The 15,074-nt window shown below is 47.4% G+C and overlaps 1 protein-coding gene across 4 annotated transcripts in view; it reads right to left on the bottom strand.

The window, feature by feature from the left end:
• Positions 1-15,074, bottom strand: part of LOC146634344 (protein NLRC3-like) — a 329,883-nt gene that overhangs the window by 297,408 nt on the left and 17,401 nt on the right. The window contains exons 7-8 of one of the 4 annotated variants that reach the window (XM_085376898.1): positions 14,213-14,259; positions 4,839-5,383 (exon numbers count right to left, since the gene is read on the bottom strand). The exons of 2 other annotated variants lie outside the window; for them this stretch is intronic. In XM_085376898.1, the coding sequence (XP_085233024.1) occupies positions 4,839-5,383; positions 14,213-14,259 (592 nt within the window). Of the gene's footprint in view, positions 1-4,838; positions 5,384-14,212; positions 14,260-15,074 lie in introns of those variants that run through there. One more of the 4 variants, XM_085376897.1, reaches the window with a different exon arrangement.

Below are 15,074 nucleotides of genomic sequence, written 5' to 3'. Positions count from 1 at the left end.
CTTCTGTCATCCAGGAATTCACACACACTCACAGCCTGGTCACTCGGCCCCCACCTTTTCTTTCTCTCTCACAGACACACACACATTTTACTCCTCGTTCATTCCGCCTGTGAATCCCGCCCCTCGAGGCCGGCTCAGACACACTTCATGCTTTATGCAGTCCCATTCAAACTTTCTGCGAGACACTTCCTTCTCTTCTTATTCTGGACAACGCCCTAGACGGCACACAGAGCGGGTGCCATCCGCTCTTGTGCACCTCACAAATTTTCAAACTGCGCCACGGACTGTATACCGCAGTTTTTCTTCCTTTAAAAAATATAAAACCAAACTCAAGCCCCAATTGACTTCACAGTTTGCAACAACTCGTGACACGGCCTCCTGCCGCGATTTCTACACACCACAAACACACACTATTTTGTTTAATCCTCATACACTCAGCTTCTGTATTAAATCACTTTCACAGCACACGCCTTCATAATCAATATAAGCAATTCACAAAGCCAATTTACACTTTATTTTATACTCAGACGTGTATAAACATGACAAAAGACACCAGATGCCAAGACAAGTTATTAACAGTTCCTTATTCTTATTCTTATCCTCTGTACTGGTACACCTAACTTTTTGACTAATTTAAAAGCCTCTAAGCCCAGGTCCAACCTTGCTGGTCAATCAACCCGCTTCGGGAACGCCCTCGCCGACAGCGGTCAAATTTCTAAGCCCTAATTAATTTATAACTGCTTCCCATAGCTTGACAGGGAGCTCCACGTCCAGCGTCTAAGCGCTTTTCCGCTTTACTAAAAGCTCACCTGTCAGTCACGTTGAATGGTCACGGCCGAGTCCAACTCTTCTCTCAAATAGCGCAGTACAAAGGTGGTCCTTCACCACCTGGCTTTTAACGGGTGTCCGAAACCCCGCGGGAGCCACCCGAGCTAATCTGGTCGCCGCCAGAGATAACCGCGCATCCACGGTTACCGGTCGTTGCTACACGCTGCACAAAACTGCGCTCTACGGAGTCCAACTCCGGTCTAGACTAATTTACATACTTTTAAAAGCATCACTGTGGACTCCAAGCCTCAACCAGTCTGTTATTTGATGCCCGAACCCAGTTCTGCTGATCAATCTGGGAATAAAATCCCTTAGCCAAATACCCTAACCTAAGCCTTTTACGTCACAGTCAACAAATATAACACATCAATTTAAACACGTAACATATTAACTTAAACACAAAACCTATTAACTTAAAATTCACCCCAGAATTAACAGCAATAAATTTTGTCAGTCAAATATTCCCAAAACTTTTATCACTAATTACCCAAAATCACCAAGGACATTTCCCAGAAACTCTACTGAGTGAACATTTAATTTAGCTTAATTTCAAATTCAGCACCTTTGGATATTACTTTAATCCACAGGTGGTGCTTACCTTTCTATTTCGGGCCCGTCACTCAGTCGACCTGCTGGCTGTCAGTGTTTCCTGCTGCAATTGCTGTAATCTTTTCACAGCAATGAAGAACAATGCTGACCATGTTCAGCAATGAAGATGCTGAACATGGTCCTTTCGGACTCAATGACTCAGTCTCCCTCGGAATGCTGTTGAAGCTCTGCCAGAGGTGTGTGTTGAAGATCTTGCGGACGGGGGCCTCTGCTAGACGTTTCCAGCACACCCTCACTGTACACTTGGGTGCGCCAGGTCTATCCAGGGTCCTCCCGCGCCACATGGTCCAACTCACCACCAGGTGGTGATCAGTTGACAGCTCAGCCCCTCTCTATACCCGAGTCTCCAAAACATATGGCCTCAGATCTGGTGATACGATTACAAAATCGATCATCGACCTGTGGCCTAGAGTGTCCTGGTGCCACAGGCACTTATTGTCATGGTCCTGGGCCATGTTGGCCCAGTATTCTTGGTTCCTTGTATTTTCGCTCCTTATTTAGGCCATGTTTTCTGAGGTGTCCTGTTGTGGTGTTCCCTAAGTGTTTTCCCTTTGTGACTCTTACCCCCTGTGTGCCCCTCTGTGTATTTATGAGCTCTCGTCTCTCTTTGTGTTTATTCCATGTTTCCCCCAGCCTGTTATGTCTGTGTTCTCCCCGTGCTCTCTCTCCTCCTGTCTGAACCTCTGTGTACTTCCTGTTTTACTTTGACAGTCTCTCGTCAGTATGCGTCATGTTGTGTTCACTCCTGCCCTGTCTCGTTATGTTTATCAGTGTCACCTGTGTTCCCCACCTGTGTGTAATCTCCCTGTGTTCTCTGAGTGTATTTAAGTTGTGTCTTCTGTCATAGTAGTTGCTGGTTTGTCTGTGTTGTTTCCCCTCGGTCTCCCTGCGTCTCCCCGTATGTATTTCTCCGGACCTCCCTGCATCCTCATTCTGGTTTGTCTTATTAGTTTACCCAGTTTAGGTTTCCGGTTTCATGTTTTGTCGCCACCGCTGTTTGTACTTACACCCCTGCAAATAAACACTCACGTGCACCAGAGCTGCTGCCTTTTGGGTCCTATTTCATATTCCACACGGCTTGCCCCGGCAAACCGTGACACTTATGGACACTCGTATGTTCGAACATGGTGTTTGTTATGGCTAATCTGTGGTTTGCACAGAAGTCCAATAACAAAACACCGCTCAGGTTCAGATCCGATAGGCTGTTCCTCCCAATCACGCACTTCCAGGTCTCACTGTCGTTGCGCACATGAGCATTGAAGTCTCCCAGTAGGACAACAGAGTCCCCAGGAGGGGCACCCTCTGGTGCCCCACTCAGGGACTCCAAGAAAGCTGGGTACTCTGAACTGCCGCTTGGCGCATAAGCACAGACACCCTCACTGTCTCTGGTAAAGTAGATCCATTTGGCATCTTTCTTGGCCTTCAGACAACAATTCTGATGGCTAAAGATCAAACTAAGAAGACATGCAAAAAAAAAAAATGTATGTAACCATGAATAACGTGTTTTGGAAACTAACTGCAAAACGGGCAGCACTATTAGTTGTCTCAGTCTCCCAGAGTAGCATTTCTAATTTTGATTGAAACTGTCAGAGAAAACGGCAGCCTCGAGCAAGTCAGGATATTAGTTTACAGACGCTGAATTATATGTCTATCATTAAAATGTTGGTGACACAATAATTTCATTCTAATGGTACTGACATATTCATAGAGTTAAGTGTTGAAACAAAATATCATGAGGTACTCTCAGATAATGAGAGGAGAAGGCATGTGTTTGGCTCCTTCACATAGTGGACATTGAGTAGTTGTGTGGGGCACCAGCAGTCCATGTCTGTTTCTGTAACAGTAGTTCATGTTTAGAATAAAATATCCTAGCTCACTGATTTGATAGGGGCAATAGTGTGCCTAAAATGTTGCATAATTTTGCTGAGAGATCTTTTACTTCATGGTGGTCTAAGATGAGTAGTTTTATGGACAGAAACCACAAGGTTATGTACAAGAGATGTTGGTGTACTATAACTGAAGCAATGTTGTTAAGTCCTTAAAGTCATATTATTTTATTGTCATGACTGTATTTGAAGCTATTTTTTATTTTTGTATGATACCTGATTTATATGAAATATGGCTGAAGTAAACTAAAGTCTAAAATACTCAGTCATTTGTTTAATAGCAATTTAACATTATATTATTCACATATAAAACTATGAATTATAATTTTAAATGGTTTAAAAGCATGTACCATAGCATATGCAGGCAAGTATATTTCACCTTTTTTTAAAATCAAGAAGCAAAGACAAAAAGGAAAAAAAAAGAAGAAGAAAGAAACGGCAGGTTACGGTGGTATAATCATCCATCCCCACCAATGCCAAAACCAAATCTACGCCCTTGAATCCTGGGATATGTTGGGCCATGAAGTATACCCCCCAACCCATCCTTGAAATCTGTGAAAAAGTACGATGCATTTGTTTCCACATTTGCAGGAGCCTTTGAATTTGGACAGCCAGTCATGTTGCTGTGACGTAATTGCCTACAAATACAGGCATCAAAGCATGCTCCCCCAGAATTTGGACACAGCTGAAGTTTACAGGGAATTATTTAGAACAGTTTAAAAAATCAACTGATTGAATCCATGAATCTGAAAATGTGTGTCATGAACCAGCTGTGTGCAGGCAGCAGAGGACCCAATTGCAAACTCACCAAAACCAGGGTTTAACTCAAAATACAGCTTTATTGCTGGATGAAGGTGATATAAAGCAATGCAAAACTAAGCTGGGAAAATCATAACCCAATAACACAAGGAGGCACATAACAGGCAGCCAAGAGGGAGGACGGGACATGGAACTGAGGGAGACGCGGTCATAAATACGCAGAAGGATAACAAGGGACATGAGAACACATGAGGAGAACAGCTGACAGGGAGAACCATACGGAGACAGGGGAAGCTAGACTAAACAGAATGAACATGAAAACACGGGACCTTCGCAATAAAACAGGAAACAAGATGCGGGAGTGGGGAGAGGGGAGAGGGAGTGAGGGAACGCAGACATGACGGGCAGGGGAAATGTGGCTAAATATGATGGAAGAAAACACAAGGAGAAACAAGACACAAAACACCTAAATACAAATCCAGATACCCTGGAGGAGACACAGGAGCAAAGATATGAGGGGAATCTAATAATCAAAAGCTAAACAGGGCAACCTAGGTACTATGGAATAAACAGTAGACCTAAAACATAAATAATAACACCATATGACAAAAATACAAGAGAACACAAAACACCGGGTCAGAAGTCTCAGGACCATGACATCATGTTTCTGAGTGAAAGAGACAGACATGTACAGACTGAACTATCTGTTCAACAGTCAGAGTGTTTCTCTAACAGGAGACACTCTTTACACTCCACTCAGCACAGGGACACTGAGGAACCAGCAAACATAAACCCAAATCCAGGATAAAGAGTTTGAGTGAATGTAGTGTTGAAGGTGTGGAGGTGGATCAGAGAGTCAGAGGAGACTCTGTAGAAGGACAGAGTGCCAGCAGGACAGTCCACATACACTGCTACTCTGTTAGAGACAGAGGAAGAGGAGGAGGAGGAGGAGGAGGAGATGGATGTTTTTGTCTTATTATGCCAGAAAGACTGATGACCATCATCAGAGCAGATCAGACACCAGGACTGATCATTTTGTCCAAAATCACAGTCCTTACTGCGTCCTTTCCTTCTGATGCTTCTGTAACTCACTGATATAAAAACCTCTCCTCTGCAGTCGACCTCCCAGTAACAGCGACCAGTCAGACCATTAGTACACAACAAATGATAGCTCTGATCAAAACGGTCTGGATGATCAGGATATGACTGATCTTTAATAACTTCTGTCACCTTCCTGTTGTTGTCAGACAGTTGGAGCTTTGTGTGCACTGTGTTTGTGTCGATTGTGAGTTGACAGGAATCTGATGGAGAGAACAAACACAATCCAGCTGCAGTTATTGATCCATCATCTGTTCATTGATTGACACTTTGATGATGACTCCTGACATGATGAAGATGGTTGAATGTGTGCTGCTTTTGTAACATATGTGTTAAACACTTGTGAATTTCACCCAAAATACTTTCTTTTTTGGAATAAATATGTCATTTTTTTGCATCTCACTCTCCTATCTGTGTGTTCGGTCTGTGTGCGTTCATGTGCGTGTGTGCGCGGCGTGGTGACGTAGGCGCGTGCATGTGTGCCCCGGTCACAGCTCCTTTCAGCATGGCCGGAGGTAAGTCACTGCCACGTTGCTCTCAGTTAATCAAAGTTTGTTCGGATCCCAAGCTTCAGTGTGAATACGACCGTACCGCCGCGTTTTTGTTTATCGTTAAGAGACTCATTTGGGATAAGTTTTGTGGAGGACGAGTTCATTAATACACAATTATAATGAGTTATAGCCGAGAACGCGGCTAATATGCTAGCATGCTAAGCTAGCCCGTATCGCTAGCGGCTTGAGAGGTTACTCGCGTCAGTCTCTCCTTTTGTGTAACAGCATGCACCTTTTCTTTCTTCGTCAGGAGAGGGTTACGGGCAGTCGCGTGACACGCACGGATCGAACATGTATCTCTGTGTTGCAGGTATGGAGATGTTTTTATGTTTTGGAGATGCAGTCTTTCATTTATTGTTCCTATAAGTTGTTTTGATGTTTTTTTAGTGACATATTGTTTATTTTGTGCTTTTTGTTTTTTGAGAGTTTAAGTCAATGTTTTGAAATAATTTGTTGTATTTGGTTCGTTACATTAATGTACATTAAGCACAGCTCCTTTCAGCATGGCCGGAGGAGAGGGTTACGGGCAGTCGCGTGACACGCACGGATCGAACATGTATCTCTGTGTTGCAGATGTGCAGTAAAGAGCCAAAGATTCGACGCTGTCTCCTGCCTCTTGCTTCAACACCAAAACACAACACAGAACAGCAGGCGTAACAATTACACGGGTTACATTGGTGCCGTGACCCTTTGGATTCATCAAGCATCGGCGTCGTCTCGATCACCGTGGGGAGCTCTTCGCGATTGCCCTCGTTCCAAGTTGGTTGCTTTTCCTAACTTGTGCGGGACTTTTTGAATGAGCTTGGACATTTAATCTGCTCAATTCTCATCCTGAATAACATTAAGTGCTAGTTAAGAATACTGTGTTTGCTTTTGTTCAGTTGCACTATTTGGAATTTTGTTTCTTGTGATTGTGCTTTATTCATCATTATGGAGCCAGCATCTGGTTCGGAGGCAACTGGTGTTCCTGATGAGGAGGTTTCCTCTAATGTTGGTTTGGGGCGAGGGTGGTTTCTTGGGGATGGGGCTCAGACACCTAAAGTTGGTGTGTCATTTGCTCCCAAGTTTTGTTCCACTCGTCTCCAGGTTCCCCCCTGTGACATTCAGACCCCGCAGACAGCTGGCAGCGCTGAGTTGAGTACACTCATCTCAGACTTGGCCAATCAGATTGGTCAGTCCATCGTAGCCCAGCTGCAAGGTGATAAGGGGAGCAGTATGCCTACTGAAAGCTCTAAGGCTGAGCAGGGACCCCCTGAGCTAAATTTGTCTGGGGTGAAACTGGTCTTGCAATCAGACGTCAAGGAGCCACCAGTTTTCAGGGGTGATGGCAGTGATAAATTTTCCATTCATGAATGGGTCGAGATGATGGAAATGTACTTTGTAAAACGCAACACACCAACAGACCAGCGATCACGTGACATATTGGCTAGGTTGATGGGGAAGGCTAAGGATGTAGTGAGGGTCACCCTACGTCACAACCCCTCACTTGACCATGTCCAGGTTCCTGAATTGATATTTGACATTCTGAAACAGCACTTTAGTGTATTGACTTACTCCTCTATGCCTATGGCTGACTTCTATAACACCAAACCATTACAACATGAGGGAGTGATGGAATATTGGATAAGGCTAAACAATGCTATTGACGCTGCTGACGAGTGCTTGCGTAGGCAGGGGCGTAATGTTGAGGACCCAGGGCGTGAGGTCTCGATGATGTTCATCAAGTATTGCCCCGACCCCATCCTCTCGAACAGGCTCAGCATCAAAGCAGCTGAGGAGTGGACAACCACTGAGGTTCAAGAACGCATTGATAGCTTCCAGCGTGAACTCAGGGCACGCAGTCAGGGCAGTTCCCACACCTCACAGAGGAGAGAGGTTAGCCACAACTGCTCTGTTGTGCCTCAAGAAGCGATGGCGCCACAGCCTGGTCAGGCCAGTGTCGCCTTGCAGTCTCAGCCTACAGCAGCAGCCTCAAACCTCGCTTGTCAGCTTTCGCCCACAGCAACTTGCTTCACTCCTGTTCTAGCTGATGTTTCGACGACCTATCCTTCTGGGACATCAGTGTCTTCTTGTCCGGTGCCTACGCCTACTCCTCAGTTCCAACAGTCACCAGCATACACTGTGACCACTCAACCTAGTCAGCAGTCAGTTGGTTGCGAGCTTGGTTCGACTGACACCCAAGCTTTTGATGTGACTGGCATGCGCGCTCTGATCAGCCTCTTGGATCGCGTGATTGCATGTCAGAATGTGCAGACTGCAGCCCCTGCATCTACACCTTCGCAGCGTCTTACCCGGGGGCCCTTTCTTAAGAAGAATTGTCAGGTCTGTGGCAACACTGGTCATTCCACTCACATGCACTGCAGGAGAGAGAATCTCTGTCTTGCATGTTTTGCTCCTGGTCATTGGAAAAAGGACTGTCACAGTCGTCGTGAGGGACGGGAGGCCGGGGCTGTCGCGAGGCAGGGTTGGCCTTCGGAAAACTGAATCACCCACATTTGGAGAGGGGCAGTGTGGGGGAAGAACCTAACACCCTCAATCATGATGAATCGGATCTCGAAATTCTTTATGTCAACACCTGTTCAACAATGCCAGAGGGGTACCGTGTCGTGGTTCAGGGACCAGCAGTAGTGCCCGCATTTAGTGAATTGTTCTACACCCAAGTTGCAGTGAATGACAAGGTTAACTTGAGGGGCATGATGGATTCCGGGTCTATGGCTTGCACTATGAGTGAAGAGGCCGAGAAGTCACTTAGAGAGGCTGGGGCTCTTGTGAGTGGACCGCAGTCGGCCGAACGGATTGTGCTGGTTGGCTGTGGTGGGAAGCAGACCCACCCAAAGTGCGTTTATGACTTGACACTTACTGTCCACGGTGTGAAATGCATTGTACCAGTTTTGGTAGTGTCGGGCCAGCGTGATGAGCTCATCATTGGCTCCAACGTTCTCAAGTACCTGATGCGAGTTATGAAACATTCTGATGACTATTGGAAGCTTGTGTCTGTGGGAAGCAAGCACTCGCTTCTTGACTATGAGCACTTCTTGGACATGATGTCGTGCACCACCAGATGGAGGGGTGAGGAGGTTCCCGACAAAATTGGCACTGTGAAACTGCCTCGTGCTGTGACACTACTCCCACGGTGTGAACATCTGGTATGGGGCAGGCTACCCAGCAATGTGCCAGTCTCTCCAGGCAGCACGATCATCGTGGAACCGTGCACCTCTGGGTCTGGGCCGAGAGACGTTCTTGTTGGCCGGGTGATCACATCCATGTGGGGTGATCGGTGGGTGCCATTGAAGATGACCAATCTCTCCTCAAAACCACTGACCTTGAAACGCAACTCGAGGGTTGCAGTTGTTTCATCTTGCCTTGCGGTGGAGGACCTTGATTTCCAGCAGGACTCCTGCAAGATGGCGAGTATGGCCCAGGTACCAGCCAGTGGGCCAGCTGCTACTGAGGCCGACTTGAATGACAGGTTGTGCTCCCTAGGTTTGGGTGATCTTGACATTGACTCATGCCATGCCAGCTTACAATCAAAGAGAGAGCTCGTTGAGCTAATTGAGCAGTATGAGGACATCTTCTCTAGACACCCGCTTGACTGTGGCGAAGCTAGATGCTTTGTACATCGGATCCACCTGACTGATGAACGCCCATTCCGTATGCCTTACAGAAGAGTACCCCCTGCTCATTACCAACAACTAAGGCAGGTACTCACTGACATGGAGGAGAAAGGGATTATTCGCAAATCCATCAGCGAGTATGCATCCCCCCTCGTCATGGTCTGGAAAAAGGATGGCGGATTGCGGATTTGTACGGACTTCAGGTGGTTGAATGCGCGGACTCTTAAGGATGCGCATCCACTCCCTCACCAAGCGGATTGCCTTGCCGCGCTTGGGGGCAATGCCTTCTTCAGCACGATGGACTTAACCTCTGGGTTTTACAACATCCCAATGTGTGAGGAGGATAAGAAGTACACCGCTTTCACGACGCCTGTTGGCCTCTACGAATACAACCGGATGCCACAAGGGCTTTGCAATAGCCCAGCTTCATTCATGCGCATGATGCTGAACATCTTTGGTGACCTCAACTTCACCAGTCTGCTCTGCTACTTGGATGACCTCCTGGTCTTTGCTCCCACTGAAGAGGAAGCCCTGTGCCGGCTCCGAGCTGTTTTTCAAAGGTTGAGAGACAATAATCTCAAGTTGGGTCCAAAGAAGTGTCATCTGCTGCGGAAGTCAGTCAGGTTTCTGGGCCATGTCATCGACCAGACCGGAGTGGCTGTGGACCCAGCTAAGGTGGAAGTGGTTTCCAAGATGCCAAGGGAGGCTCTAATGGAGAAGGATGGTTGCACTCCTTCTGTGAAGAGGATTAAGTCCTTTCTAGGAATGGTCTTTTTCTATCAGTGCTTCATCCCTGGTTGCTCAGCCATTGCCAAGCCTCTGTTTGCTCTGACGGCTGGTCAGAAGAGGAAGGGACGGACTAGTCACGCTGGGAGGGGTGCTGGCATGTTCAGAAAGTTGACTGCTGCAGATTGGAGCCCTGCATGTGACAAGGCCTTTCATAAACTGAAGGACGACCTCCTTAACTGTGCCGTGTTGGCTCATCCTGACTTTTCACGACCGTTCATTTTGTCTGTGGATGCTTCTCTGGATGGACTGGGAGCGGTTCTGTCACAATTGCCTATCGACGGGGATAAGGCACGCCCTATTGCTTTCGCGAGCAAGGCGCTAAGCAGGTCACAGCAGAGATACCCAGCCCATCGCCTTGAGTTCATGGCCCTAAAGTGGAGCATCTCTGAAAAGTTCAGCCACTGGTTGATGGGGCACAAGTTCACAGTGTGGACTGACAACAACCCGCTCGTTCATGTATTGACCAAACCCAAGCTGGACGCTTATGAACAAAGGTGGGTGGCCAAGCTGTCATCCTACAACTTTGATTTGAGGTACATCCCAGGTCGAAAGAATGTTGTAGCAGATGTACTTAGTCGTGACCCCTTCACCTATCAACCTATCGGTGGGCGCTTGCTTCAAGAGCCCTACGAGCACTTGGTGCGGAATGCAGAAGGTGCGGCGGCTCATGAGGTGCAGGACGCTTTCAGGTTTGGTGTCCAAAATATTCGGGTTGTCCAACAACCTGTTCCAGCTCTGGCCTCAGAAGATTTTTACAGTTCGTCGGAAGTCACGGCTACCTTGGCTCACCATGATTACTGGGAAACCGCTGCGGAGAATAGAGCTGCCTCCATTCTCCACCTTGTTCAGCAGTTGCAGCCAGTTGGCAATGATGTACTGCCATCACTTACCTTATATGAGCTGGAGGACCACCAACTTCAGGATCCCATCATCTCCGCTGTCCTGCCGCTTGTAGCCCGCAGGAGGCGCCCTTCCAGGTGTGAGAGACATGATATGGATTCCAGGGCACTGGCCCTATTGAAGCACTGGGAGAGGCTCAAGGTTCGAGATGGCATTCTCTACAGGGAGACGAGAGACCCTGTGAGCAAAACAAAGAGACTCCAGTTGGTGTTGCCAGTGAATTTACGGGTGCAGGCCTTGAAAGGTGTCCATGATTTGGCAGGGCACCAGGGTCAAGTTCGCACCCTCCACCTAGCAAGGCAACGTTTTTTCTGGCCCAATATGGAGAGGGATGTGAAGGAGCATGTTCGGTGCTGTGGAAGGTGCATACTTGCCAAGACTCCAGAGCCTGCAGCACGAGCCCCATTAGAGAGCATTAAGACCTCTGTTCCCATGGAGCTCATCTGCATTGACTTTTGGTCAGCAGAGGACAAAAAGAAGCGCTCTGTTGATGTGCTTGTGGCAACTGACCACTTCACGAAAATGGCCTTTGCTTTCCCGTGCAGGAATCAGACTGCCAAGCAGGTTGCCAGAAAGTTGTGGGACTGTGTTTTTTGTGTATATGGTTTCCCTGAGCGTATTCACTCAGACCAAGGTCCCAGCTTTGAGAGTGAACTATTTTCTGAGCTTCTGCAGATTTCGGGCGTTGCCAAGTCTCACACTACAGCTTATCACCCTATGGGGAATGGGGGCACGGAGCGGTTCAACCGCACACTTGGCAACATGCTGCGAGCTCTCCCTCTCAGAGCCAAACAGGAATGGCCGCAGCAGATTCAGACATTGACCTTTGCTTATAATGCAACTGTTCACGAGACTACTGGATATGCCCCATTCTATTTGATGTTCGGCCGTGTCCCACGACTACCGGTCGACGTTATGTTCAAGTCTGTTTTGCATGATCCCATTGTGGTGGACTTTAACGGCTACTCCAAGCTTCTTCTGTCGTACTTGTCTGAGGCTGCCAGGATCGCCCAGGAGCACACCAGCAATGAGCAGGAGCATCAGGCTCGTCAATACAATAAGAAAATCAAAGGTGTGTCTCTGAACGTTGGGGATCGCGTCCTGCTTGCCAATAAAGGCGAGCGGGGCAGGAAGAAACTTGCAGACAAGTGGGAGCCTCAGGTTTACACTGTTGTGGAGAGGCACCCCAGGACCCACATTTACAGGATCAGTGACTCTTCAGGCCAGAGTAAGGTTGTACACAGAAACCTTCTGTTGGACGTGAGTTTCCTTCCTGTCCAGGATTCGTTGGGAAGTCAGTCCTTAGACGTTTTCTCCAGTGAGGGGGATCTCAGTGCTGATGGGGATCTGGAGGACCCTGGCAGTCTAGGGACAGAGTCTACCGCAGCAAGGACTTCTTTGTGGGTCCTTTCGGATTTGAGCCATGGAGTGGATGTGGATTCCGCGGCAGGAGAGCATGCCTCACAGTCCACGGATCGTCAGCATGGTTCATGTGATGGTGCGGATGTGGACAATGCCCCACCTGATTCTCAGACTTGCACAACGGACATTCCAGCAAGCCCTGCTGGTCAGGCCCAGCACTTTGCTCTTCCTACTCCGGTTGACTGTTCCGCTACCTCTGATTCGACACAGTCTGGCACAGATTCTGTTCCAGGTGCCTGTCATGGGGACGCTGTTGTTCCGCAGACTGTTCCTGTTTCTGGTTCAGACATCAATCAGACCTCTGGTCAGCCGTATACTGGGCAGCCATCCAACTTGCCAAGACATGACTCTGACCATGCCAATGTTCGAAGCAGAGTGGTTACCAGAGCAGGTCGGGTGGTAAAGTCAGTCAACAGGCTGATAGAAAACATGGTCCAGAAGCCTATTACATGGGGCCTGTTACCGCCACGGGAGGCTCGGCCTCTGACATAGACTGTTTTTTTTGGGTCATCCCATTGCGTATTATGAATGTGTTGTACTTGCTTGAGGCATCATGACACCCACCCTGGGCGTTTTTATGGGACCACGTTTGATGAGGTGTAGGCTGCACCTTTGTGTTCTGAAAGGGTTGGAGGCCTGATCAACCTATCCAACTTCTTTTAATCCATTTATGGATAGTTTTTAACTGAACTATGGGATAAGATCCTTGGGTTACCTGTTCCGGAGGTGATGGTAGTTCAGCGTCGTTGTGCCTCGTGGTACTGCAGTACCATTCAGATGTGTAGTGATTTTGGTGAAATTCAGGGGGGGTGAATGTAACATATGTGTTAAACACTTGTGAATTTCACCCAAAATACTTTCTTTTTTGGAATAAATATGTCATTTTTTTGCATCTCACTCTCCTATCTGTGTGTTCGGTCTGTGTGCGTTCATGTGCGTGTGTGCGCGGCGTGGTGACGTAGGCGCGTGCATGTGTGCCCCGGTCACAGCTCCTTTCAGCATGGCCGGAGGTAAGTCACTGCCACGTTGCTCTCAGTTAATCAAAGTTTGTTCAGATCCCAAGCTTCAGTGTGAATACGACCGTACCGCCGCGTTTTTGTTTATCGTTAAGAGACTCATTTGGGATAAGTTTTGTGGAGGACGAGTTCATTAATACACAATTATAATGAGTTATAGCCGAGAACGCGGCTAATATGCTAGCATGCTAAGCTAGCCCGTATCGCTAGCGGCTTGAGAGGTTACTCGCGTCAGTCTCTCCTTTTGTGTAACAGCATGCACCTTTTCTTTCTTCGTCAGGAGAGGGTTACGGGCAGTCGCGTGACACGCACGGATCGAACATGTATCTCTGTGTTGCAGGTATGGAGATGTTTTTATGTTTTGGAGATGCAGTCTTTCATTTATTGTTCCTATAAGTTGTTTTGATGTTTTTTTAGTGACATATTGTTTATTTTGTGCTTTTTGTTTTTTGAGAGTTTAAGTCAATGTTTTGAAATAATTTGTTGTATTTGGTTCGTTACATTAATGTACATTAAGCACAGCTCCTTTCAGCATGGCCGGAGGAGAGGGTTACGGGCAGTCGCGTGACACGCACGGATCGAACATGTATCTCTGTGTTGCAGATGTGCAGTAAAGAGCCAAAGATTCGACGCTGTCTCCTGCCTCTTGCTTCAACACCAAAACACAACACAGAACAGCAGGCGTAACAATTACACGGGTTACACTTTGTTTTCATGAATCCCATTAAAAACACACTTACACTTCCTCAGACCTGGTCTCAACCATCGGACTCCAGCAGGCTCCACCCTGAAAGGAGGAGGGGGGTCAGAGCAGCACAGTCAGCATGCACACATGGACATTACATGGCTCTCATACACACACTGTTACACACTGAGCTCAAAGCTCGGCTCCACTGTTTTATTCAAAGAAATCTACATTTATTTATCAGCACATTTAAAAACAGCTTGAGCCAAAGTGCTGCACAGAGTAGAGAGAAAATAGGAAACATACACAGTAATGACTATAAAGACTGGTCAGGATTGAAAGCTACAGAGTACAAATGTGTTTCCAACCGGCTTTTAAAAATGTCCAGTGTTGGTGACGACCTGATGTGAAGGGCGACTGTTCCAGAGTTTGGCTGCAGCCATCGATAAAGCTCACCTCTGTTTTTACGTCTAGTTCTGGTCAGAAGCTGCTTATCTGCAGACCTGAGGGCTCCACTTGGATTCTTTTGTTAAAGAGAGATAAGATGGAGCCAATCCATTCACAGATTTAAAGACAACCAGATCTGGAAGTGGATTCTACCACGTACTGGTAACCAGTGGAAAAAGCTGGTGATGGGTCGTCTAGCACAGACCCACCGCTGGAACCAGACAATTGATGAGGGAGAGAACTGTGACAGCGCCGTTCCTTCACTTGAACTCAGTCGCTCTCGTCTGCTCCCTCGTAACACTGCTCTTTATTGAGCTTACATGAATATGCACAAGTTCATTATGACGTCTTACACAGGTATGAACAAAGAGTACCAGTCTGTGCATAGTGTGTGTGTGTCTGTGTCTGTGTGTGTCTGTGTGTGTGTGTGTGTGTGTGTGTGTGTGTGTGTGTGTGTGTGTGTGTGTGTG

Source organism: Diplotaxodon limnothrissa, linkage group LG3 (genome assembly GCF_057381915.1).
Source record: "Diplotaxodon limnothrissa isolate DT_005_m linkage group LG3, D_limnothrissa_male_GT1.1, whole genome shotgun sequence".
Lineage (NCBI taxonomy): Eukaryota > Metazoa > Chordata > Actinopteri > Cichliformes > Cichlidae > Diplotaxodon > Diplotaxodon limnothrissa.
The sequence above is the reverse complement of the archived record's forward strand: the minus strand, read 5'-3'. Positions and strand labels throughout refer to the sequence as shown.